Source organism: Sander vitreus, chromosome 18, assembly GCF_031162955.1.
Source record: "Sander vitreus isolate 19-12246 chromosome 18, sanVit1, whole genome shotgun sequence".
In the NCBI taxonomy this organism is placed as follows: Eukaryota; Metazoa; Chordata; class Actinopteri; order Perciformes; family Percidae; genus Sander; species Sander vitreus.
In genome coordinates this window covers 16,768,182-16,794,140 of record NC_135872.1, presented here as the reverse complement: position 1 = coordinate 16,794,140, position 25,959 = coordinate 16,768,182, and the positions used below count along the sequence as shown (strand labels likewise).

Here is a 25,959-nt window from a genome sequence, read left to right as displayed (position 1 = left end):
ATTTTTTTGTTCATTTTCCATAGTATATTAAGTAAAGGATAACACTGAATTACACACACACCCACACACACACACACACACACACACACATAAACTGAGTTTTGTTTTTTCTGTATCTAGGGTTCACATTCACAGTTGTGCTACAACATTAGATAAGGAGGACAGGGCTTTTTTAGGGGTGGCGGCTGGTAGGAGGTCAGAGGGCAAAGATCGTGGATGTAATGGCTGGTTGGCTGAAGGGGCTGGGGCATGACTGAGGGGGAGGCAGTGGGGGAAGTGCAGACATCCACATCCACAGAGCTCCAGACACACTGACAAACCTACAGAGGAGGGAGAAAAAATTAAACTTGATTAAAACAAGTGCTCTCAATAGAAATAGGTGAAGTCTAATTATGTATGCTCTGATAAGACAGACAGAGAAGCAGATTCAGAAACGTAGAGACAAAAAAATATTGTTCAGCCTGGCAAGTCAGATTCTTGACATATGAAGCTTGTAGTTGCACTTCCATTAAGTTTGGGGACTTGTAAGAGATAGAAGGAATGGTCAAAACTGAAGCAGATATCCTAACTTTCTGTCAGTAGTGTGGGCCAAGCTGGATTTTATTTTAATTGGAACCTCCCAGCCTGGTAAATTCACATCTTTCCACACCTCCAGTTAGTAGTCGCGCCAATCCTCTGTTATAGATTTGTAGTCTCCAAGGCCAAACCGAGATAATCCTGACGACAGCATTATGATCTCATCAGAGGTTATTCTCTCAGATCTGACAAAGCTCTCAGAGCAGCAGAATACATTATACAACTGTTTTCACAGGTTGAGTAGTCCTTTATAAATTCCCCTTTAAAACCAGATGTCTATTTGTGAGCTCAGATTATGTCTAGTCTAGTGCAGACATCTAAAAAGTGTCTGCAGACAAGTGTGCAGACATCTAAAAAGTAGTTTTTCCTTCTGAGATTGTTTCATTTTCTAGTATTTTCAAAGGCCTAAAGAGCTGAAAGTATCCAGTATTTCATGGGAAATATGAGAAACATCACTTTGTGACATTTCAGACTTTCACATTCAGGGCGCATTAACCCTGTTAGCTTGCCAAGACTGCAGGATTAAATATGTCTCACATGTGGCTAATGCTTGGTACAACAGAGGATTCTGCTCCATAACATTTGCCATGACATGACAAGCGAAAATAATACATCTCGATTCTTTAAGTTGCCGCTTTTTAAATACCTTGGGGTTTTTTACAGGTCAGCCAGTCTACATGAAGTCCTTAATGTTGAGGTCATCCAGAGCGTTTCTCGGTGGTGCAGGCTTTCTGGGGCTCTGGGCTGCTCCGGGAGACATCTGCAGACACATCTTCTTTTAGCATTTAAACTCCTTTTGTCAGAGCAACTGTAACCTTTATGTATGAAATTGTCATGAGCGTGTATAATCCATTAAAGAGTGAGTGTGTTACCGGTGCTCCGGGGGTTGCTCCAGTGGCAGGGAAGCCTGGCCTCACCATGGGCATCATGGGAGCTCCTGGTGCCCCAGGCTTACACAGAGACAGACAGAAGGGGAAAAGAGACAGTAAGACACAAGTGTTGGACATCTAATGGGTGTGAGGGCCACCTAATGGGATAATTGTCCATCAATGTCCAGTAATGTCCAGAGTGGTTCAGAGACATTACTAGACCATACTGGACTGGTGGTCTTACCATGCTGAAGCTGGGGTGAGTCCCCATAAAATGAGGAACACCCATGGGTACGGTCTAAAGGTGTGGAGGGGAGGGAGAGGAGGAGTTGGGATGTTACTACACTACATATAAGACACACACACACACACACACACACACACACACACACACACACTGCAAAACAATACACAAACACAAATGTTGAAAATAAATTACACTGAAAGATTTCTAGCAACACACGGAAGTGATAGTGAAGACAGAGGCACGCCAAACTTGGACAAAAAAAGCTACAACAACACAACAAGAGCCCTAACTTAACCTAATAGTTAATAATAGTCCTTGATTTACACATGCTCAAAGATTTAGAGAGCAGAGAAAAAGCCTTTTGCAGGTAGCCTTAAGATGAGAGAGTCATTTCTGTTGTTGCCAAAAAGACAACTGAAATATCCAGAAGAAGCAAATGTGTCAATGAACGGGTGAGTTCAGCTATGAGTGGCTTGCCTGGACTCTAACAGGCTTAACAGAAAATAGAAACTTAAGAAAAGAAGGAGAAGCTGTTTCTTAATTTTGCGCTATAATTTGCCACTTCATCACTCTCCAGTAGATATTCCAGAAATATAAAAAAATATTTTGAGCCATACTGCATGTTAAAATCTGCTTACATTTTGGCCTTTGGTTTGGATTTTCTAAACATTTATAACCATTGCGTGTGCTCTATTGGAGGTTCTATGAGATGTGTCATTTAAACAAAATCCACCAGTAACTTATAGTTTGCTATAAGTCTTGTTTCCTTTCCTCACTGCCACACCTCTCAGTTTCCTGGGTCTATGTTTGGACCTGAAACCTGGAGAGCCAGATGAAGGCAATGCTTGTGATGGCTGCTATGCCCTGTCTGTCACTGCCATGCGGCTCCACTCCATGCTATAAGACACAGACAACATTTACCATGGGAGCACCCCAACAGGGGGGAGCTACCTGAGGTGCCGCTGGGGTTCCCATTGTGAGATCTGAGAGAGAGAGAGAGAGGTACTGCAAAATCACTGTTTTCATTTACTGACATAATGACCACATGGAATAAGAAGATTGATACCGCGCCATAAAACAGGGATTGCCATTTTTACACTTTGGTTATTGTACAGATTAAACAAACAAGATGTAATGTATTAATAAAATAAGCTTTATAGGAGCTGCTAGACAGATTTTGTTATGGTTGACTGAACCAGGCTAGCTGTTTGTCCACTGTTTCAGTTCAATTCAATTCACTTTTATTTATAGTGTCAAATCATAACAGATGGTATCTCAGGACACCTATAATTTACAGAGACCCAACAATTTTGGTGCAATTCCAGTCTTATTTCCAGTCTTTATGCTGAGATAAGTTAACCAACTTCTGGTGGAAGCTCCATATCTAACGGGCAGACATCAAAGTGGCATCAATCTTCTCATTTAACTCTCACAAAGAAAGCAAATAAGCGTATTTCCACAAGTATTTAAATCAATATCTATGACATCTAATGACTACTTACTACTTGCCATGTTAGCCATGGAGGTGTCAACATCCCCTGCCTGAGGGGTCAAAGTGGGCTTCATTACATCGCCTAGTCCATCAAATACTACAGAAGGGAGGGAAGGGAACAAGGAGGGGAGAGGAGGGAGATATTAGCATCCTTCAATGCAAGCAATCCTCACACTAGCAGTCCTCCTTACTACTGGGGATTACCATGACAACCAATAGATGTCTCCATGACAACAGTGAGAAGAGAGGGGCATTGAAATGTGAGCTAGAGAGCAGGTTAATATCATAAAATATGAAATTAAATAAGATATATAGCAAATAGTAAAATAAACAATTTCATAGTGTTAAAATTATGATAAATGGTTTGTTGTTTAGTGCAGTCTGTGTGTAAAATAACGTGTATATTAAATCAAGTCTGATGGGAGACATCTGTCAGGTCAGCTGCTTAAAACTATGATAATTTGCAATATGGGCTTAGGAAATAAGAACTTGTGTGTGGGATAAAAACCAAGCAGAGTTTATGATCATATGTGAAAGATAGAACTGCATCGTACCATCATAACAACATGCACAAGGGAGTCAAGAATACATTTTGGTATTGCTTGTTGGTAAATTACAATTATTTCGAGACATTTACTGTATGTGATTGCTGCAAAAATTATGATGAGAGCAAAAGCACTGCAGCTACAATGAAGCTGGGTTAATTGCTAAAGAAGCACTACATAATACTGCTACTTCACACACTCTGTAATCGTCAAGCATCTCGTGGTGGCAGGGACAGTGCAGCTGAGCTTGCCTTGCACCACTGCAATGCAGCAGTGCACTGTGGGAAATTAGCGTGTTAAAGAGCAAGGGAACTCACCCAATCAAATGGCAGGAAGCAAGCAATGAGCCAGCCCAAGAGCCAGATGGAGAGGGAGAGTGAGCAAGGGAGAGAGAGAGAGAGAGAGAGAGAGAGAGAGAGAGAGAGAGAGAGAGAGAGAGAGAGAGAGAGAGAGAGAGAAGAAAGTAAAAAGCACAGATGCCAGAGAGAAAATGCAGTGAGGTTTAAAGGAGCGGGTGACGGTGAAGGGAAAGAAAGAGTTAAGCCTTAAAGCAGTAGTATTGCAGACCATCAGTATATATAACATGAAGACCAATGGCACAGGACAGGAGATGACTAGAAACCAGGTGAACAGGGTTCGTGTTGCCATGGTAACAGATACCGCAGGGGGCTGTGAATGGTGGCAAAGATCAGAGGGAATCCCCAGAGACTAATGACCACAGTAGTACTATGCAAATGAGGTGATGCGATGATGACGTTAATATAACCATATATGGACATTGTTTGAATCCATAGGACTCAACAGGGAATTTGCTTTACTGACCCAATGACAAGATGAGTCAAAACATCACACCCAAGCTTTTATTTGATGGGGATATGGTATTCAGTGTGATAATCAGCAAATGCATAAAAAACTAAAATGCACCTTAGCGAATAGCAAACCATTTCATTAACCATTACCAAAGATAGTAGAAACAGTGACTGACTGACTCAACAAAACAGCTATTTTGTCAGGCAAACACTGTTGTAAACAATTGAATGGAAGATGTCAACAAAGTACATGATATTATGACAATAACAAGGCGTCATGCAATTACTAATAAATTAACAACAGCTACAGTCATGGATGGATTATAAGAACAAACATGTAAAAGACCCCCGACCCCTTCTACAGATTATAGGAGTAAGACAGCCAGACTGAAAGATAACAAGCGTCTCTATTCGTCTCTAGCGTCTCTTGCTGCGTCTCTTTTAGTGTAACAAAATTTTGCAGGTAAACCAGAGCTCTCAGGTTCTGCTGTTGTTTGAAAAACTGCAGTGCCTCTTCGTCTGTGTTTACTGTATATTTTGTGTCATTCATGTCAGTCTGGTTTGTACTTCCTTTTTTCTGTAAGCGTGCAGTCCATAACGTACAGTGTTGTGAATAAGAATTTCCCCTTGGGGACAAAAAAAGTCTAAAAAGTTTAAACCTCAGGATTTAGATCACACTGGAGATGAAGAAGCACACTATAGAAAATATAGGAAACCGTCAAAGTTAGCCCGAGAGGCATGCTATATTTTTTAAAGCAGAGCTATTTAGCTGTCAAACTCATTTTAATAGCTTTACTAATGTGACTGTGTTTTGAGGAAATGTATAGCCAAAGTATTCTGTGCAGCTATAATATGAAGGAAACAATACACAAAAACAAATATTGGATTTGTATACTGGATTTGGTCTACATATACTTGATATAAAAAGACTCTGATCAGGATCAGAGGCCCTTTGGCCTTTGACCAGAAAGCCTGTTTGGTAATCCATCCATGGCTACAGCACAGTGTATTTCCCAGAAATGGAAATATTTCTGTGAAATGTCTGCAACGTGTTGGCATTCCCTCCACTGTACACACTATGGATGCAGAGCGAGATTTCATTTGTTTTTTTTATTTGTATTTTTTACCTGACATGAGCTCAGCACCGGGGGCAGCAGGAGCAGCAGCAGCTGTGGCATCTCCTCCTGTGGACTCTGGCAGGTCAATCCAAAATACACCAAACCATGCCATGCCATGCCAGGTCAAAGTAGGTTGTTGAGCCATCGCAGCATAAGGGCAAAGAAGGGGTAATAGTCAGCCTTCGGCTTCATGCTGGTAATGCCAAACAAAGTGCATAGAGTTAGATAAGAAGACTGAATACACAATTATGTATATTTACATAAAACCAGGAAACATTGCTTTCATATGCACACATCCACACATCTCAGCATAATGCCATACTCATTTGACAGTCGCAGTAAAGCATCCACCTGCATTTTCAGAGACACCAAGGTCCGGAAAAAAGAGGAAAGTAAAAAACAAAAAACAAAAGTGAAGTCGTAGCTTGCAGTTCAGAAATAATTTGACTATTTCAGCATGATCAAGCTTCATCTCAGGTATTCCCATTGTTACAAGATATCTATGAGTTTCAACACACAAGTACAATATGCAATAACATAACTTCCCAGTATTTATAAAGCCTAATATTAATTTTAGTAGTTTAATTTGATGTTTCCCAGATTTTACTCTTCTTCTCTAGTAATGTCTTCATGAACAAGGGAGGCAGAGTGAGGGCAGCCGGACATGTGAGTTACCCACCACCAAACAGGTTCATGATGGCTCCCGTGTCAATTTTGGGTGGGGGTGCGGAGGAGAGGATGGGGGCAGGGGGGCTGAACATATCTGCTGGGAAGGGCAAGGTGGAGATAGTGTTTAGAACCCAAACATACTCACGCACAAATACACACATACTATTGACCCGTTATTTATTATAATGCACATTTATCAATTGCAATCGCAGTGCATGCAGTACATGCTGGAATGGGAAAGTAGGTAAGAGTGATTTAGTAAACGTTTCAGACAGCTCAATAGCTTTTAGCTGACCCATAAGAGAGCAATCTCATTTCCTTTTTTTCCCCTTCCCTGATCAAAGCCAAGGACAAAGCTAAAAATCAGTCACAGCAAGACAGGATATGAGAGTAGAGCGCACGAGAGATTGCAGAGTAGGTGCAATCGGGTACCTGCTGTAAACAAGTCAACACTGGGAGCGGGGTCTGCTTTGGTGATGCTTGTGTCTGGCATGGAATCAAAGAGATCTATGAACACATGCGCACCCAGAGAGGAATATTAACAAACACTTTAAAATGGTGAGGTTGCTCTCACACACAATAGCCAACTGAAAAGGCCTTCAATATGTGCACATACATCTGATGATACCAATGAAGAAGAATAAAAGAGAGGAGAGGATGACAAGCAGTACCAGATGGGGGGAAATCAGCAGGATGCTAATCAATATGACTAAGAGCACAAGACATTAAGATTAATACTGGACCACACACAAATCTAACGTTTACCGCTGAAAAGGTCAGTCGCAGGGTTGGCAGCGCTGGGTGCTGAAATGGTTGCAGTGGTGGTGATGGTGATGGATGCAGAGGTGAAGAGCGGGGAAGGGGAGGGGGATGAGCTAAAACAGGCATCCAGTGAACTACCCAGGTTATTATTCTCCACAGTCATCATGCCGAAAAGGTCTAGACCTGAAGACGCTGCGTTGGTGCTACCATCCGAGGGAGCAAAGGGGTCTTTGGGGAAGAAGTGGGGTGGGGTGTGAGGAGGAAATGTAACACATACATAGGAAGGGAGGATGTTAAAGATTTTAATACAACATAGACACATTTTATGTGATGATGATGAAAATACTGCTATAAACATGAAAGCTGAGGAGAAAAAGAATCTGAGAGGAATGATAGGAGAGAATGTGCAGAGCTCCAACACACTCCTGCTGTCAGTCCAAACATCTAAAAATAGCACTCTGACAAATGAAGCAAATATTGAGCATCTTCACAGTATACCTGAGGAACAAACCACAGCTAAAACCAGGGAACTGCCACAGGTAACCTTCTCCATAACAGAAAATGCACAAATCTTCTGATGCCAAAAGATAAAAAACAAGTAAGAGCATTGTTCTCGATCGCCATGGTAACAACAATAGTACTGTCCAGACACCAGCAGTAATGAATAGCAAATGTATACGCCTACTGTTCCTGCACAAATCCTTGAGATGAAGCCATGATTAAAATGTGAGACCAACCAGAAATGCACACAAACACACTGGCACAAACAGGTCTGTAAGTTATTGAACATCTTTACATTCACAGTCATGGCACTCAAACCAAAAAAGGGTTTATTGGATTTCTTTAGGGGGATTTATTGACAGAAATGGGATATAATATTCATAGTTATGTTTTGATTAGTGTAGTGTTTTCGTTAGCTTAGAATGAGCACTTCATATCTACATAAGGATGGGTCTGCTTCCACAGAGTCTGCCATGTTTCTATAATAGCTATTAAGGGACAAACCAAACACTGGCTCTAGAGAGGGTCTTTCACGTTTTTACGTCACCTGAAGGCCACCGTAGGTTCTCCTACACGCTTGGAAATTCAGGGGTGAGGGAAGGGGTATTCAGTTGGTTGCAATCTGCAACCTCACCACTCAGTAAATCCTACACACTAGTCCTTTAAGTAAAAGAAGCAATACCACAATATAGACATTTTCCATTATGAGTCCTATTTTAAGCCTTACTTAAATAAAAAATGCATAATTATTGTCAGCAAGATTTACTTAAGGGAATGGTTTTACATTTTGAGGAGAAAAGTTTATTCGTTGATTTACCGAGAGTTAGATGAAAGAGCTACCACTCTCATGCCTGTACGATAAGAAAATTTGTGTTTACTAAGATGGGAAAGGAATGTCCCACCCTACCCTGCCTTACTCTGCATCTGATTCGCTTACCCTGGTATTCTTACCCTAACCCTAACTAATCTCACTCCTCATAACTAAATCCAACCAATCCAACAAAGGCAACAATTAATGGCCAATCAAAGGCAGAATAGAACAGAACATTCCTTTGCCATTGTAGGAAATGCAAATTTGCGTACGATAAACAGCATTTTTCTACAGCCAGTAGCCGGTAATCTTAGCTTAGCACAAAGACTGGAAATAGGGGGAAACAGCTGGCCTCACTCTGAAAGTGATGTCTTTGCACACCTGCCCCTTTGCTTTTCCTACTGTGACATGTCAAAATGTCTTCTGAAAAAAGGCCACGGTGAACTGTAACTAGCAAGCTATTTAAGCTAATGTTAGCTTCATAAGGTTATAAGGTTATATTGGTTATAAACGCTGTCTTCGGCTGATTTTCTCGCTTTAAAACAAGGACCATGTAAAGGGATCCTAAATATGCATTTGTTGGGTACATCCTTGATATAATGCTAAAATATCAAGGTTAAAGGTCACCAGGGAAAAGTCAGCATCATCACCAGTTGATGATCCTTGTAGAAAACAGCATTGTATAGCTCATTCAATTGTAGGTACTTTGTATACTTACAGTACACATTTACTTTGTTACTTTCCATCATTGACTCAAACTCACTCACACAAACAGACACACAAACAGACACACACACACACACACACACACACACACACACACACACACACACACACACACACACACACAGACAAACTTTCTGTCACCCACCAGCTCCAGCGTTGGCGGCGGGGGCGGACGTGGCGGCGGCCCCACCTTCAGCGGCTGCTGCAGAGGCTTCAGTGGAAGGAGCAGATGTTGCAAAGGCATCTGGGGTTCACACAAACCCCACCAGAGGACAGAGACGTCCAGAGAGACAGATGAAGAAGTAAATAAGAAAATAAGGAGTCAAGTAACATGAGAAAGATATGACTAGAGAGAGAAAATAAAGGTAAGCTTCTTGTGACAGTAGCCTATTTAACTGTAAAAAATGATAGCTTGCAGCCTTAATATAGAACATTAATGACTGACAGATGAATAGACAAATGGGAATACAGACAGGAGGCACTACAGCAAGGATTAATCTACTGCACGAAAGTAAGCCTAAAATCTACAAGTGTTACAGCTGAAATTTGTAGCTGATGCCAAGTGACAGGGTTTGATAGAATTGCTTTTCACTGAGGTCAAAGAAAAGCATGTCTGCCTATCAAACAAGACGCATGTGGAGAGTGACTGTAGCAGTATGTTTATGTGCAAGCGGAAGGTGAGTTTGTGGCTGTACATAACTACATAATGCAGAAATGTCTGTGAGTATGTGGAGTGCAAGAGAGAAAATTAGATAGTGTGTGTTTCTGTAAAGTATCATCCTATTTCCTATGGAAACCCAAAGTGGTCATATTAAATAAATGAATAATTATAAAATATATAATCAGATGAAATAATTATGTAAAATGAAGCAATTATTTGTGAAATCAAACTACTCATTACTCAGAAATGTTATTTCATCATTACTTTCAAAGTGACATTTGACACATTTTATTGGAGTTAATTTGTTGTCCATTTTTCAGAAGTCTGTTTTTATTTCATATTGGCATTTTCCCTAATGATACTTGATATCATGTCACATTTTATTTCATAACATCACTTTTCATGACAGCTGTCACAGTCCTCTCACCTTTTCAGCCAATCACATGCCCCCTGCCTCTCTTAAGCAAGCAAGCTGAACAACCGCTGGCAACTTTTGCCAATTGGGTTCATTGTTAACAAGAGCTGTTAGCTGTCAGAGCTGTCATTTCACACTTAAGTCTGCAGTGTTTTGATTCTAAAGATGTTCCTCAAACAAAGACACAGAACTACAGAGTTGAGCAAAAAGACAAGCTCCAGCTAACTTGAAGCTAGCTAACACTGCTAACACGGTCTCTCATGCTGAGTAATAGTAATATAAGCTCACAACCCAGCTAGGTAGATAGCATATGTGGCCTTGTTGAGCAAAAACGGGGAGGTGAGTTAGTGTGTGTGTGTGTGTGTGTGTGTGTGTGTGTGTGTGTGTGCATGTGTGTGTGTGTGTGTGTGTGTGTGTGTGTATTGTGTTTATTTACAGCAGCAGCCTCTAGTTTGTTGATAAGGAATAACTAATATTGTTGTTGATCTAGCTAACAGGAGCTAACTGGCTAAATCTGGTAGCAGTTGTAGAGGCTGGAGGAATGTGATTGGCTGAAAGGTGAGGGGATGTTGAAAACAACATTGTCACAGAAAGTTCTATTTCGTATAGGCTTTGCCCTCTAAGAGCTGTCGCTATTGGGTTAAGGTCGAAGGGATAAACCCAATAGCGACAGCTCTTAGAGGGCGAAGCTTATATGAAATAGAATCTGGAGTTACAATACGTAACTTGTATCTCGTATCTCGTAACATAATCGTTATGTTATTAAATAAATGTGTTATCGGGCAAATGTCATTATGAAATCAACACCATATATCTATTTAATATTGGATACTTTTCTAGGAACGCTAGGCAGTTGAGAGCTGAAAATGATGAAGGTGTGCGTCAATGCATCATTAAGACTTCAGTGTTTTTGATGATGCAACTTCATTAGCAGAATGCAGACAATATCAGTGACAAATCAGCGTAGTTCGTCTACATATTGTATGTGTTTGAGCATGCAGTCGTCTTTGTGTTATCATATTTGTGTGATGGTTTTAGGGTCGAGCTTCCCAGAGTGATTCTTTCGTAGAGAATTATCTGGAAGCCCACTGACCTCCCAACAGATCCATATTGGTGGCGCCAGGGGAGGTGGCGGCTGCTGTGCTAGTGGGAGGAGCTAGAGAGACTCCAGGTTCTGCGGCTGCAGGAGTGGGCGTTGCTGCTGCAGAGGAGGGGGCGGGCTCTGCTGTGAGGGTGGGTTCAGATAGCAAGGAATCGCCCATTTCTGCGAGTACCAACGGGGTGTTTGAAATCCCCAAAGAAAGGTACCAAAATAAACCCCAAAAGAGCAACCAAAATAACCAGTCGAGTCACCGTTACAACAGTGAATAAAAGCAAGCCAAAACAAATGTCCAATACAAATTATAGCCAATTAAGAAATGTTGGAATTGACCAAGCAAAGTAAAATCCAAATTTTAACCAAATTAAAGTTAAATTATTCAACACCATCCAGTCATAAGCAACAAATAAAAACAACCAACCAAAATAGCCCCCGTTGTAAACCAAAAACAGACAATGGAGTATGTGGAGGGAAGGGAGAGAGAAGGCAGAGAGAAACAAAGAGACTACTCAGACTAAAGAGAACAGCTTGAGGAGACAAACAGGGAGCATTCGTACATTACAGTCTATTTTCATGTTTAATTTGGATTAAAACATTGACATTGTTTCCATGCCGCCTCAATTTCAGATTAGAGTTTTTGTTTTGTTTTGAAAGAAAGTCAATGTCATTGAGGTGTCCCAGAGGATGCGTTAAGACTACACTAGTCTAGACTACTGTAGAGGCTGGAGGAGAAGTAAAGAGTAGAGTGAAACCTCACCTGATCCAAGAAGATCTTTAAAGCAGCAAACAACAGAACAAGGAAAATACATGTTAGTTTAAGCCCAAGCTAAAACTGTTTTTGACAGTTCACTAACAGAAAATAGATTACTTACTGTATGTGGCGACTTAATCTACTGTGAATGCTAGAATGTGGATTTGTGTTCTTTCAGATGAACTAGCAGCTAAGTTGACGGAAGGAGGGACACTTACCTCCCCAAGACGTGGGGGCAGCTGATTGTCCTGAGGGACCCGAGGAGGAAAGCGGATCCAGGTCCAACAAGGAACTGTTGAAGGAGGCAGATACAGAGAGTGAACAACATGCAGTTCATCATCCTTTGCAGAAGGTAATTCTTTTACATTGGCTTGTTGCGGAAATAATTAAATATTAGTGTTATCAGTGATAGCTACAAACAAGACTAGAGGTCTACATTCACGCAGTGAGGCTGTACTTAACGATGTGTTAACATGCTAACATTTGCTATTAAGCACTTAGCACAAACTACAGCTGGGGCTCATGAGAATGTCCATTAATTACTGTAGCAAATTTCATGGCAATCAATCCAACAGTTGTCGATAATTTCACTCAAAACCAAAAATGTCAACCTCGTGGCACTCAAGGAAAAGTCAGGTGATCACCACAGTCAGTTGGATTTATCCTCTGGGAACCATAATGCAACTCATAAAACAGTTGTTAAAATATTTGAGTCTGGACCAAAGTGGTGGACCGACCAACTAATATCCATCCCTAGAGCCACACGATAGCTTGACTTAAAATAAGATTGTTACATCTAGAAACGTTTTAGGGTTATACTCAAACTATATCAGCAAAAAGTCCAAAGAATCGCTGCAAAGTGAGCTCTTAAGCATGGTCTTCAAAGGTTGCATGGGCCATTTATTGCCAAATGTTGAGAATCATAGAAAAGCAGAGAAGTGAGAGGAGGTCACAGAGTTGACAGGCACTTACTCTTCAGCTGGCTCAGCAGCAGCAGCAGCGGCAGCGCTCTCCCCAGGAGGAGGCTGCAGTGTGGGAACAGCGTTAGAAGATTTGGCCGGAGTCGATGTTGGAGACACGTTGTTTGTCGGAGACCCCTGAAAGATAGACAGAGAAGCCCCATTTTCAGTAGTGCGTCAGACTGAAAGAGCTCAATACAATTTTAGACTGTTTTGACTGTGCCTCTCACCTTTGTTGGCGACCTGAAAGATTGAAAGAGTAGAAGGAATTGTTAGTGCTTTTGCTTCAAATGGACAGAACTCCTGGACACAGACTGAAAATTATTTAATGGATCTATTTTTTAAAGGTGAAAAAAAACCTCAAGAACAAATATGCAAGACAGGTTGCATCATACAGTATGTGATCCAATGAAGAGTTAATTTCCAAAGCAAAACACTGTATGTCCAATTGTTTAAAAGACTCATTTTGTCAACAATTAATCAATTCAACTTTGGAAAAAAACCCATCATATACTGATTCACATTGCATGTCAGGATGTGATAATACACATGAGGTGACCTTATCAAAACATGTGTTTCTCACGTGTAATCACATCAATGCACACATTTCCACATTAAAACCTATTTAGCTGTGGTGCAGTTATGCTTCTATTCACATGGAGATCCCACATACTGCAATTCCCGTGAATAATGTGTAAGTTTACCTGATGAGGCCGTAGGGGAAATGACAGTAAAATAAATCTACACAGTTTTCTAACAAGTTAGTAAACTCCAAACAAAACATACAGCATATGCTCACCCTTCCCTGGTGATTCCAAATGAACAATAAGGGGGATAAAAGAAAGGAAGGGTTAAAGGAATTATAGAAATATAGGCCTGTTTCTACCAACATTTCTCTTGGTTACATACATTTATTTTCATGAAAAACTAAGAGGGAATTTCTCAGACCTCAACTTCTTTTACTTTTGTCGTTATGTGATCCTAATTCTTCTAATCTGGCTTCACACTGAGTATCATAAACTGATGATCTCTTACCCCTTCTTTCCACCCTTCACATCCTCCAGACCATTCATGTGCGTTTCCAGACTCTCCAGGATACTGCTGGGAGCCTGATAAAAAAAGTGGAACAATCAATAAATAATCCTAATCTATTTGTCTACTATATCGCAATGTCAGGCTGTGCAAGTCCATGTTTAAAAAAAGAAAATCTCTGTTCAAGGTTCTTTATTTGTGCACAACAATAACAGAAGTAGTTGTTGGCTCACTGCATAGCACACATGCATGTACAAACACACACACACACACACACACACACACACACACACACACACACACTTTTGTGTGTCTGAAATTCAATTTGGATCAACATGCCAACACGCCATCCTGTAAACAGGCACTCAGCCAGGGCACCCTGTGTTTTTGTGGTTACCGGGTCCTCTAGAGGCGTAAAAGGACAGTCTTCGTCATCTGAGTCTGCTAGATCCACTACTACCCCCGGGTGGAGACACTGGGGTGAGGAGATTTATAGTGGGTGAGCTGTGAGTGTATCTGTGTGTGTGTGAGAGGTGGAATGGGTGGTATTCATTTGAATTACATTCTTGGTCGCAATCCTTCCAGGAAAATAATGTAAGAGCCACGATATGTTTTAACTTACGTAGTTGATGTCAGGAATGTCGTTTTTCTCAACTCCAACTGTCTGTTAATGGAAAAAGAGTTTAAGAGTTTTGTCATGACATATATGCATCATTATGAACGGTGGCATTAAGGACCGTTGATTGCCCCATACCTCAGCCAGCTTCATGAATTCCCCAATCTTTGTCACCCTGGTCAGGAACCTCTTGTAGATCTCCAAGGCCTCCTTACAGTCACTCTTCTTCATCTTGAAGTATTTCTCTACGTACGGGAAGCAAAAGGTTTACAGGTTCAGATTCTCTGTGATGCATGTTTTCATCTTTGGAGAAATGCCAAATGAAAGATATGGACTACCGACCTAATAGATTGATGACCCCGTCATTGTAGGATGCAAACAGTTTGACCAGGTCCTTGAAGAGAAGCAGGAATGCAGCATTGATGATTCCATTGTTCAGCTCCTTGGGATGAACCTGAGAAAGGAAACGGAAGACATGTGAGAATTGGAAGCCCTGGGAAAACCTCTGTCTTGTGTTGCTGCATAGTGCTGATATGAAGCCAAAGTCTGACTCACATCGAACTCCAGGAGTGTGTCAATCTGAGTCTGCAGAACAGGCATGCCTTTCAACAGCTTCTCAGTGGTCATGGTCCTCATCACACCCTCAGCACTGAAAGAAACAGAGAGTGAGAGGCTCCACAGGGATGAGAACAGCCATTGAATATAACACTCAAGTGAAGAAAAAGCCTAGATGGAAGAAAGTAGAGATATGAGGAAGCAAAGGCCTATGCACAACCTCTCTGCCTCCATGTTTGACGTACCCTTTCTTCACTCTGGTGAAATCAAAAGCCATCTGGCGGTAGGCGAAGGCTTTCTCGTTCAGGTATCGTCCATACCGTCTGATGAATGTAGACATGTCATATCCTAAAAAGGAAATGTATGTCAAAAAGCAGGCAGAGGTCATTGTGTTTATTTTAATTACCTTTATAATAACCTTCTATATTTTTTTTTTCTATATATTTAATTCAATTCATTTGTCTCCTCACTTTCTCCTAAGCTTTACTTGGGGGGACTTTGGAATACATAGGAAGATAAAATCTAGATAAAAATCACAATCAATAAATTTAAATCTTCAAGGGAAAAACATAAAAAAAACAATAAGGGACCGTTCGGTATTTATGGAATGGACCACCGGAGGAAAATAGGGGAGGGTCATGTCTTTTTATTCTTTGTTGAGGGAAGGGTCACCCAACATTCTTATTCATGAAAAGAGCAAAATTTCAAAGTGGCTTGTTTGGTGCATATTTATCCATGTAGCTCTCAGTGTCGGCCCCCTAGCAGATGGGTCTGACCGCATACGCGGAGTTTGCTGGGGGGGGCAGGAGGAGCACTGCCCCCCTGATATATTTTAAATAACACAAAACAACTAAATGGTGGTAGGTAATACATCAGATTTCATATACTGCTTTAGTAAAAAAAATATTACCTGGCTGACGATGGGAGCAGCAGGACGCAAAAAACGAAACTTACTGTTGCACTAGTCTGGACATCTTGCCGTGCCAACCTTGCAATAAAGGTTTCCTAAATGCCATGTATATAAATGTGATGTCAGCTTACTAATTGATTGCAGGTTTTGTGTAGATTTGGTCTTGTATACGTTTATTCCACTTTGTTTAAACGGCGAAGTGGAGAGGCCTCGTTCACCTGTTTGGAGCTGGCTGGTGAATATGACGCGCGTAAAGGCCTTGCTGGATACACTGTGACCCTTTTTGTGGATCTACTGATCGTGTGGATTAAGTTTTTTTTTTTTTGTCATTGGATTACGGCAAAATACGGATCTTTTTTCTTAAAGGACAATTCCGGCGCAAAACGAACCTAGGGGTTCCTAGGGGGGACTAGTCGAACGCCGTGCAACGTGGAATTCCCATACTGTCTATGGAGATTCCACGTTGCATGGCGTTCGACTAGTCATGACTGGTTTCCAAGATGGCTCCCGCATGTAAACATGAACGCGACTGTCTTTATAATCTATTTTTTTAATAAACTATCTGTACACTTACAACGTTGTCAATGGTTCGGTTCACATTTAGGGACCCTAATTATGCTAACGTTAAAGTGTGGTGATATTTCGAGCCTTTTTAGTGGTATTAAATAGCGATTTAATTTGAGTGTCCCCATGCCCCAAATACTAGCATTTCAAGCTAACCAGCGGTCCGCGGTAGCCTCGTTAAAGCTCCAAACTCATTCGATTAGCATGAAAACATGTCCCAGAGAGCGACAGAGTAGGTACACATCAGTTAATAACCCCTAGGTTCGTTTTGCGCCGGAATTGTCCTTTAACGTGTTTTAACGTTTTACGGTGAGTTTGGAGAGGCATCTCAACAGACTGTAGGTCCAACACTGATTGTTCACTGTTACATTTTAGTTGAATTTAAGTGTCGGGGCATTTCGCCACCGTCTGTCTATTGCGTTCCAAAACAGCCGTGCCGCGATTGGATTTCATAAGGGCGAATTGTTAAATTGTTACAATGTAATTTAAAATCTGCTTTAAAAATAAACATATGTGTTTTAGAATATAATGTTCAGTTTCGGCACCTTTACCTATGTGCTAAAATATACAATGACGAAGCCTAGTGACAAGTCCATAGCAACCAGTGTTGAATTGTTATTTCCCAGTGTCCTTTGCTGAATGGTCTCAATGTTTTATTGTTTTATTTCATGTGAATACTAGTTTACTAGAGGAGGAACTTAGTATTTGAAGTAATGCAGTAATGCATGAAGTGTGCATTTAGTTCCCATGCTTATTGTGTTTCCACAACAATGTCAGTGAGTAAATCTACTGAAATGGCCACCACACCATAACAGAGGAGTGGGATGTGTAAGATGAGAATGCAGAGGTGAAATCCTGTATGTCATGGCTGTAAAAATTAAATGGCATCTGTGCTTCTTAGGGGAGGGTCATGCATCTTTTTCATATCATGTTGGAGAGTCATAGCTAAATTATTACTGACAAGCAGAGGGTCAAGTCTTTTTAGATTACAGGCCACAAAACTCCCCCGGTGGCCCCTTAATTAAATAACAAACAGTCCCTAAGCCTTAAAAAATGGGCTGAAAAGTAAAACTACACATGTATCCAAATTTTGTGAAATTCAGCTGAAACCATTAGGAACTGCAGATATGGCCTTTGTAACAACCGTTATTAAAACACTGATACATTCTTTGCAGGTTCCGGGTAACAGTTATCTGCACAAAAAGCTGAGAAATTACCTGCACGCTGCTGTCTTTTTGCCAATTTCTTCTTTTATCCCACATGGACAATGTTTCAAACACATGTAGTCATTTTTGAGATAAACCATCCTTTCATTATTTTCTTTAGAACATCTGAATTGAGGTTGTAGATTAATTTTCTTATATATTGTCAAAGAAAAAATGCACTAAACTATATAGCCAACCCAATACAGCTGGGTTGACTAAGAATGTAAAAAAACTGTAACAAAATGTACGAATATGAGAGCGTAATAACACATGAACCATTAGACATTCGAGACAGAAATTCCAGCATCTGTCTGCATGCATGTGTGAATGTGTATGAGTGTGTGTACATTTTTTACATGTGTGTGATCATGTCCAGTCCCATCTACGTATTTGCCAGATGGCTGGTTTATTTCCTGTTTCTTTTTTGCTAGATGATATTGTTCTTACCGTGAGAGCCGGTTTTGTCGATAAAATTGCTGAGGTTGAAAAGGGAGGTCCTGGAAGCCAAGTACTGAATGAACCTCTGAGGAAGAGAAGAAAAAAAACACATTCAAGGGCAATAGAGGAAAGAAATTAAGTTAAAGTTAAACACACTGAACCCACAGAACTTATTTCATTACTTTGAGGAATTGTGGTCAAAGCCTTTATTTGTCTAACTCAACTCAGTGCCACACACAACCCTCAAAGTACTGAGAAGGCTGATTTCAGCTCTCCAAAGTGGTAACCTCGCAAGTTAAATATCAAGACATTTAGTATACATTTGGAATGGGTGATCATTTAGCAAATCCATTCAGTAATTTCCACCATGTATTCCAAGATAAAAAATCCCAAACAATCAAATCAAACCTTTGTATTTATCTTATATCTCTGAATTAAACTAAAAACTGTATTGCACCTGATTGGTCTGCCTGTCTCACCCACTAACCTCGTTGCCGTGGACACACATGTGATGACTGGTGACAAGGGCCTTGAAGACAACCACCCAGCTGGCATTGGTGGCTCGCTCAAACAGCGTGTCAGCCATCTGAGGGATGTTCACGTTGGTGGTGTTGGTGGCTGACACCAGGTCTGCAACACAGTCACACGGAAACACATCATCATTGACATGTGAAATTTGGAGGTCTGAAGACATAAAGTAGTTTTTTAGAAGGGGACATTTCATACAAGGTGGTATTTAAGAGGAGAGGCACGGTTAGTCTAGTCAAATGCCTACATCATTTGAACAGCTTTGATTAAACTTAGATTAAGTGGGCAGGCGATTAGTGTTCGCTGCAGAGCTGCTCTAGACACCCATGAGAATATTAGGCCAGGAGGAATACCTGATGTACATATGAAATGATGTTGGTGCACAAGCCCACACACACATGCAGGCACACACGCACGCATGCTGACAACGCAGAAAGACAAAATAATGCTTTGTCAGCTCTTGACCCTGGATACCAGTTTAGACCACTCAGACAGACAGAGAGGTGTCCAACAGTGGTGTCCAGACCATTGCAATAGTACAATGTGGAATAAGTATAAAATGTGATGCATCTCATTTCTCAATCCATTTCAAGCACAATTCCTCTTAGTCCACTCTCACACACATCTACAATATTTTCTGCCAAACTCTCCTCCTCCTATAAAGTATGAATACTGCATTTTCTTCTGTTGGTCAAACAAGCCACTGCTGCTTCATGGAAATACTAACAGTTAGCCAGAAAACTTATTTCATTTCTTACATATTGAGAACATTTATATTAAGTTTATTCTAGACTAATTTTTTTTAATGGATAACATACTTTATATTAAGACTGAACATAATGATCCTTTTATCGGTTAATCTGCCAGTTATCTTTTTTTTATTAACCAATTGTTCTAAATTGGTCGAAAATTCCAGTCCAAAACCAAAACATATTCAATTCATCATCATACTGTATAGGTCAAAGAGGAGCAGCACATCTTCACATTGAAGATGCTGGAAGCAGAGAATGTTTAGGATTTTTGCCTGAAAAAGGACTTAAAACTATTTTTTTTTTTTTTTATCAAAATAGCTGCCAATCAAATTCCTGTTAATTAACAGATTAAATAATTGACTAATCGTTTCAGCTCTATACTACAGTATAGACATAGTTTTGCGTACCTGGGCTACCCCAATTTCCAACATGCAAGCTGAGATTTCCTCGCAATCATTTTTACATCATAATTTGTGGCACTTTTCATTTTGACACAAACATCATACTTGTAATTTATCACAAGATTTGTGAACAATCTTTTGTGAAAAATGATGCTGCCACCATTTACCTACATGTAAGCAGACATAACATATCTTATTTATTCTTTCTCTGATGTGGGAGTTTATTATTTGATAGAGAGAGAGACAGATGGCCACAGAAACAGTCAAATATAAAAACAGAGCAATTGAAAATGTTTTATTAATGAAGTTTATTTTAGAATGTTTGCCAATCATGCCAACCACACTAGAGGCCCTAAAAGATGTTTACCATACCTGACATAAATGTATACAGGGGCACATATTGTATTGAGGGCACAGTTGTGGTAGAAAAATAACCAAATTAAAATATCCTTTAAGTTCTTGAAATATAAAACATTACATGCTATGTATACTGCAAATGCATTTTTTTAGTCCGTCCCTCTGACACTGACAGCTGAGCAACGAGGGCAGGACTGACTGTATGTATACCTAGTGCCAGAGAGGAATGCAGCAAATATTGACAGGCACCTCTGATAATGGAAGGAGTGGAAGGCCATTATATCGAACAGGCCTTGGCTTCGTCTTGAGTAGGTAGATACCAAAAACCAAAGACCAAAAATACAGCAAGGGGATGAGCAGGAGGGGGGCAGAAGGGAAGAGTTCTCATTTTTTATTATTACTCAATGTACTTTGCTCAAGGCCACTGTGACCCTAACTATCTTATAGTTATGGCTTAAGCTAAATAAGCATACACCAAAACACACTTGGTCTCTTATGGAAACCTTTTACATTCTTATTATATTTATCTGCAAATAGTAAGAACATTATTCTACAAAGGTCATAGTGGCAGGCTGGACAGAGGGGTTGGGTGTTAGGGTGGTTGGGGAGGTTGTAAACAGATTATCACTAATTACTGGTCCTGGTCTTTCTATGGTGGCTGTCTCACTGCCCCTCCCCCGAACAGCACACACACATACCTCTCTTGGCACCACCTGTTTCACTCTACGCTCACCATCTAACACATCTCTATTATCAGCTTTGTGTCACTAGTGCGGTTGATGTATAATGATTCAGGTTTATTTGATTATCTTCCCAGCACGAGAAAGAAGAAATATGACAAGACAATGTCAGCTTGACTATCCCCACATTAGTGTTTTTATTCCACACTTTTGATTGTTCTCGTTTTTTCCCCGTTCCTTCTTTAGCTTCACTTCTCTGTGAAGTGGCTGAATATTACATTCTGCCTGCAGCCTTTTCAAATAACACACACAAACCTAGAGACATGGTCCACAATGGCTGAAGTGTGATTATGTAACATTATCATGTCACTGGCACAGCTACAACTTAATATTCATACTAGCATGATGAACACAGCGCTATCCACAGCCATACTTTCAGCTCATAATAGCCAATAATAACTGTGTATGTAGCTTATTTTTATGGTATTATATGTTATTATATCTGTTTACTGGTGTTTAACTGGCCGTATCATAGGATATAATCCATGAATTCTGTTTTGTGTGTGTGTGTGTGTGTGTGTGTGTGTGTGTGTGTGTGTGTGTGTGTGTAATGAGGATTGGCTGAGCTAAATAAAGACTAGACGGTAATCCAGCGATCTAAGAATGAACTGAGGCCTCATACTGTGCAATTGTATGTTTGTGTGTGACACTGTGTGTCTTTTTCTAGTCTCTGTGTGCTGTAATCGTTTTTTTATGCACAACAAATCACTCTCATAGTAGCCAGAACATTCCAGATAAAATTAGAAAGAACTCACACATTAACATTGTGTTGATGTGAAGATTCATCCAGATAGCCTAATTCCTGTCAGCTATTTACAGTAAGTGCCATCCTGACAGCCTTTCTCAGAAGCATTCACACCAAGTGTCCAAAATAACTTCCTCGTTGCTCATTCACTACTCCCTATATAATAGACACGCAATAGTTTATGAGCAGTAAATTGAGATTTCGAACACATACACCGGTGTAGAGTTGTACAACTGTTCATCTTTGCATCTATAAATTGTGACAACGTGTGTGGCATTGTTAGTGCAATGCTAACATTGTGGGAATAGAACATCAATCTCCCTCTAAGGGATTCAGATACTCAAATAAAATGCAGGCCAGTAAATGAAGTGTGCTATATAGGAAATAGGGGGTGGTTTCATACAGAAATATAAGGCTACAGCCAGCAGCAGGTTAGCTTAGCATGAACACTGGAAACAGGGGGGAAACAGCTAGCCTGGCTCTGTCTGAAGGTAACAGAATTTACCAACCAGCCTCACAGTGACGACAAGAAGTTACTGCTCCCTGCCAAGAAAAACTCTGGCACATAACCCCCTTGAAAACAGCAGCCTGTCTTTTTTTACACTTCAGTTTTTGGAAGGATCAAATTAAACAGATGCAACGTGTTAATTGGTGATCTTAGAGGTGCTGATAGTTGGATTTTGTTCAGACAGAACCAGGCTAGCTGTTTCCCCTCATTTTTCCGGTCTTCATGCTAGGCTAAGCTAACCTGCTTCAGGCTGTGGCTTCATATTTAACAGACAGATATGAGAGGGACCATTTCATTTCTCAGCAAGAAAGCAAATAAGAGCAACTTCCCAAAAATAATATTCCTTTAAAGACCACATCCCTGCATGCTTACTGTGGCTCCAGCAAATGTGTCTCACACATGCACACCATCATATTACTGGACACATAATCTAACTGCTAAATGCTTATGTAAATGTGGTCAACTGCTTCCTTCAGGTTGGTACATTGATTCCACTCCTCGAAATAGCTATTTCTACACCCAGTATATTTTTAACATGACCTCAGATGAATTTATACCTATTGCCTTTGGTGTTGAGTAAACTCTTTTATTTGACCTTGCATGGACTACATGTTCCCTTTAATTTGTAACAGATGCCCTCCAGTGCACTTTTCACTACAGCTACCATGTCTATATACAGTGCACAACTTAACAAACTCAAGTATGAAATTCGTTAGCAAGAAATAACAGACAATTGACACCTGGGTTTCATTCCCTGCACTGAAATCAAATGCAGACATTAAAGCCAGAAAAGAAATAGATGTTTGCTCTTTACTGTATATAGTGGAAAGTCCTGCACACATAATTACCTTTGCAGCTTTTATTTTGTAGTTATTCAAACCAATCACTTCAGGCTGTTCATCGTTTACATTTTGACATGTACAATTAGAAGACAGTAATGGTCATTCCTCCTCCTAAAAATTGCCACTTGTTAGAAAAAATGTTTAGTCAGTCGAGCCACACTCGAAGACTATTGCAAATACAGAACATTCAGTGTTTGGTTCTAGTTAAAGAAATATACATTATGATTGTCTCTGCGCACTAGAGATAGCAGGCCTGTCATCTGTCCTCTTTCTTCTAACAATTGCCCTCTGTCATTACAGTGCCATCCCTTGACACTCTTAATCTGTTGTCATGGAAACACACTGAACCACCACCACCAACAACACACACACGCCCACGCCCACGCCCACCCCAAGGGTCACTGACTGTGTCACTGTGGAATAAATATGACTTATTGGCTTTCTGTATATATCTACCATCAAAGAAGCTCTTGTAAATAAAACGTACTGAAAGATAGTTAATTACTTAGGCAGCCTTTACTTGTACTTTTCAATGATTACTTTGCTGTTACTTCTTATTTTCAGCCTAAACTATATCAAGACAAAAAAAATGAATCATTGAGTTTTTTGAGGTTAGGAATTTCCTCCAGCCAAGACACACATGCAAGAGAAGCACAGTGGCCTACATAAAGAGGCTTGTTAAATTGCCCTAGTAACAGATACAGCATAACCTCATGGACTAAAAACCTTAAGGAAGACAAAACATCCATATGTGTGTCTTGCTTATTTGTCTCATAAGTAAAGTTTATAAGAATATTTCCACGTGTGTTTGTCATATCAAGAGGTTAGTTTTGAGAAAGAGGTGAAGGCTTGTACCAGTGACAGTTTGCTCAACAGTCCAAGTCTGTGCAGTCGAAATTTAAAGACAGAAAACAAATCTACGGACACAGCAGAGAGTGAGGGAGCCATGGTCTCTAGTGCATGGCTAGCATTAGCATTGTCACCTTTGGCTGTGTAAATAATGCAAGGCAGTCATTGGCTGATTTTTAAATTATTCAGCAGGGGAGCGGATCACAAGATATAAGGTCCTAACTCAAGACACAGGACCAGTGACCACACACAGACACAGACAGACAAAAAAGGAAGACATGGAGGGCCAATCAGACCACCCGCCATCTGCAGTGCCACGCTACCGCTTTGGTCTGACTCACTGTTTATGCTATATGACAGTAATTAATCACGGTTTGTGATAAGGTGGCCCCTGCTGTCATCTGGAGATGTGTTAATAAAGCTGTGAGGTTTGATGTTATTCATCTGTGACTTCATGGCCCTATACTGGCCTAAAGTGACTGATGGAACCCAAATAGGTCTCTTTTTATGTTTTTCATACAGCATAAGCTTGGAATTTACATTTTAATTTAGTAGGCTATGTGTAACACTTGCACTTCCTTCACTATCTACACTTGCATGCCTTCAGCAGCTCTGCTAAAGCTTCAATGTAAAGAATTAAGGGAAGTGTCTTTGCAGAAGCACAGAGAAGGGACATTAAATGGTCTTGTGCTTGTCAGTATGCCTTAAAATATGACCTTTTCTCCCTCCCTCTCTCCTACTCTCCCTTTCTCTCTCTGGGTTTCCATCATCTGTATTGGAGGCTGACACAAAGGGTCACCAGAGGGGTCATCACCATGGCTGCATCAATTCATCATGGCACCACACCCATTTAAGATAAGGGAATTAAGGAAAATGACTGGTCATAATGACATGCCTGTAATGGCATGTGGTCTGGGTGAATGTGTGTTGTGTATGCAGCCTTTTAGTCTAAGCCCTATAAGGCAGTAGGAAAGAGGAAGAAGGACTACACTTACACTCCAGGTGCTTTTTCTTGGGCGCCATCACTTCATGAGTGGTGGCTTTGCAGACAGCCCGGGCCATATCTGATCCCGTTAGCTGGTGTTGCGCAGCGGCGATGCGATCCGTGAGCGTTTGCCCCGACATTTTCTCTCCGTTGAATCGACCACCTCAGGAATGTATTTCACCACGGGACGATGAAAAAAATGTGTGACTATAGACCGGCTGCTTCCCGGTGGTTGAGTCGGTGGATCCCCTGCTTTCCTCTTCCCCGAAAGATAGGCCTGACCTTCTGTGTGGGCGGAAAAAAAGGCACATTCAATGAGCTCAAACCACTACATAAACCTTATTTTTTCGAATCAAATCGTGCAGTTACGTTGATGATATGCGCGGTGACATGAGACTTACGCAAGGTTGTGAATTTCCCTCGGCTCGTCCCGGTATCGGCTTCGTTCAGTTCAGTTCAGCACCTTGGACAGCTAATGCCACTCGGTTATGTAACACTAAACCGGCAATGAAAGCTATTTTCTCAGCCCGCAGCAATTTATTTAAAAAGAAATAGGCCAATGACAAATGTGTTACAAGCGAGGCTCCTCTGAGTGTCCAAAAAATATTCTCGGAAAATGACAGAACGTAAATCAACACTCCATCGGTCGGTCAAATATCCCGTTAGGAGGGGGCATGGGGTTTGGCTGTCTCCTCCCGACTCAGTGCATCAAAGGGTTTTCAAAATAAGACAATAACCCACAATTTCCTCTTTGGTTGTCAGATTGTGGTTTTTCTATCCTCTTAGATTTGTCCGTTTTGGCTCAGTAATGCCGTTTCAGATGCTGTGGTCCTCTCCTCAGATCGAAGGAAAATGCGCACAGCTCCCCGGTGGTGTCGCCAACACTGCGCAGAGCAAGATGCTCGGGAAGAGGAAAAGGCAG

General features: G+C 40.8%; 1 protein-coding gene across 1 annotated transcript; it reads right to left on the bottom strand.

The window, feature by feature from the left end:
• Window positions 1–69: 69 nt before the first annotated feature.
• On the bottom strand, window positions 70–25,930 carry LOC144533456 (clathrin coat assembly protein AP180). Its single transcript, XM_078274809.1, has 22 exons — window positions 25,439–25,930; window positions 25,048–25,322; window positions 18,818–18,960; window positions 18,340–18,415; window positions 15,459–15,561; window positions 15,214–15,307; window positions 15,001–15,112; window positions 14,797–14,903; window positions 14,665–14,706; window positions 14,046–14,119; window positions 13,810–13,815; window positions 13,241–13,253; window positions 13,024–13,148; window positions 12,270–12,343; window positions 12,058–12,072; window positions 9,271–9,369; window positions 5,666–5,731; window positions 3,195–3,281; window positions 2,614–2,675; window positions 1,449–1,526; window positions 1,223–1,336; window positions 70–320 (listed from the first exon to the last, which is right to left on the bottom strand). The coding sequence occupies exons 2-21, from the start codon at window positions 25,175–25,177 to the stop codon at window positions 1,250–1,252; spliced, it is 1,593 nt and encodes a 530-aa protein (XP_078130935.1). The 5' UTR covers window positions 25,178–25,322; window positions 25,439–25,930; the 3' UTR covers window positions 70–320; window positions 1,223–1,249.
• Between the last annotated feature and the right edge of the window lie 29 nt (window positions 25,931–25,959).

What these genes read in the sequence shown, in the direction of transcription:
- LOC144533456 (XM_078274809.1), bottom strand. Translation starts at nt 25,177, where the DNA reads ATGTCGGGGCAAACGCTCACGGATCGCATCGCCGCTGCGCAACACCAG. An exon ending in CGACAAAACCGGCTCTCACG is followed by an intron (nt 15,562 to 18,339) that starts GTAAGAACAATA and finishes TTTCCTTTTTAG; the next exon opens with GATATGACATGTCTACATTC. An exon ending in AATTCATGAAGCTGGCTGAG is followed by an intron (nt 14,707 to 14,796) that starts GTATGGGGCAAT and finishes TTCCATTAACAG; the next exon opens with ACAGTTGGAGTTGAGAAAAA.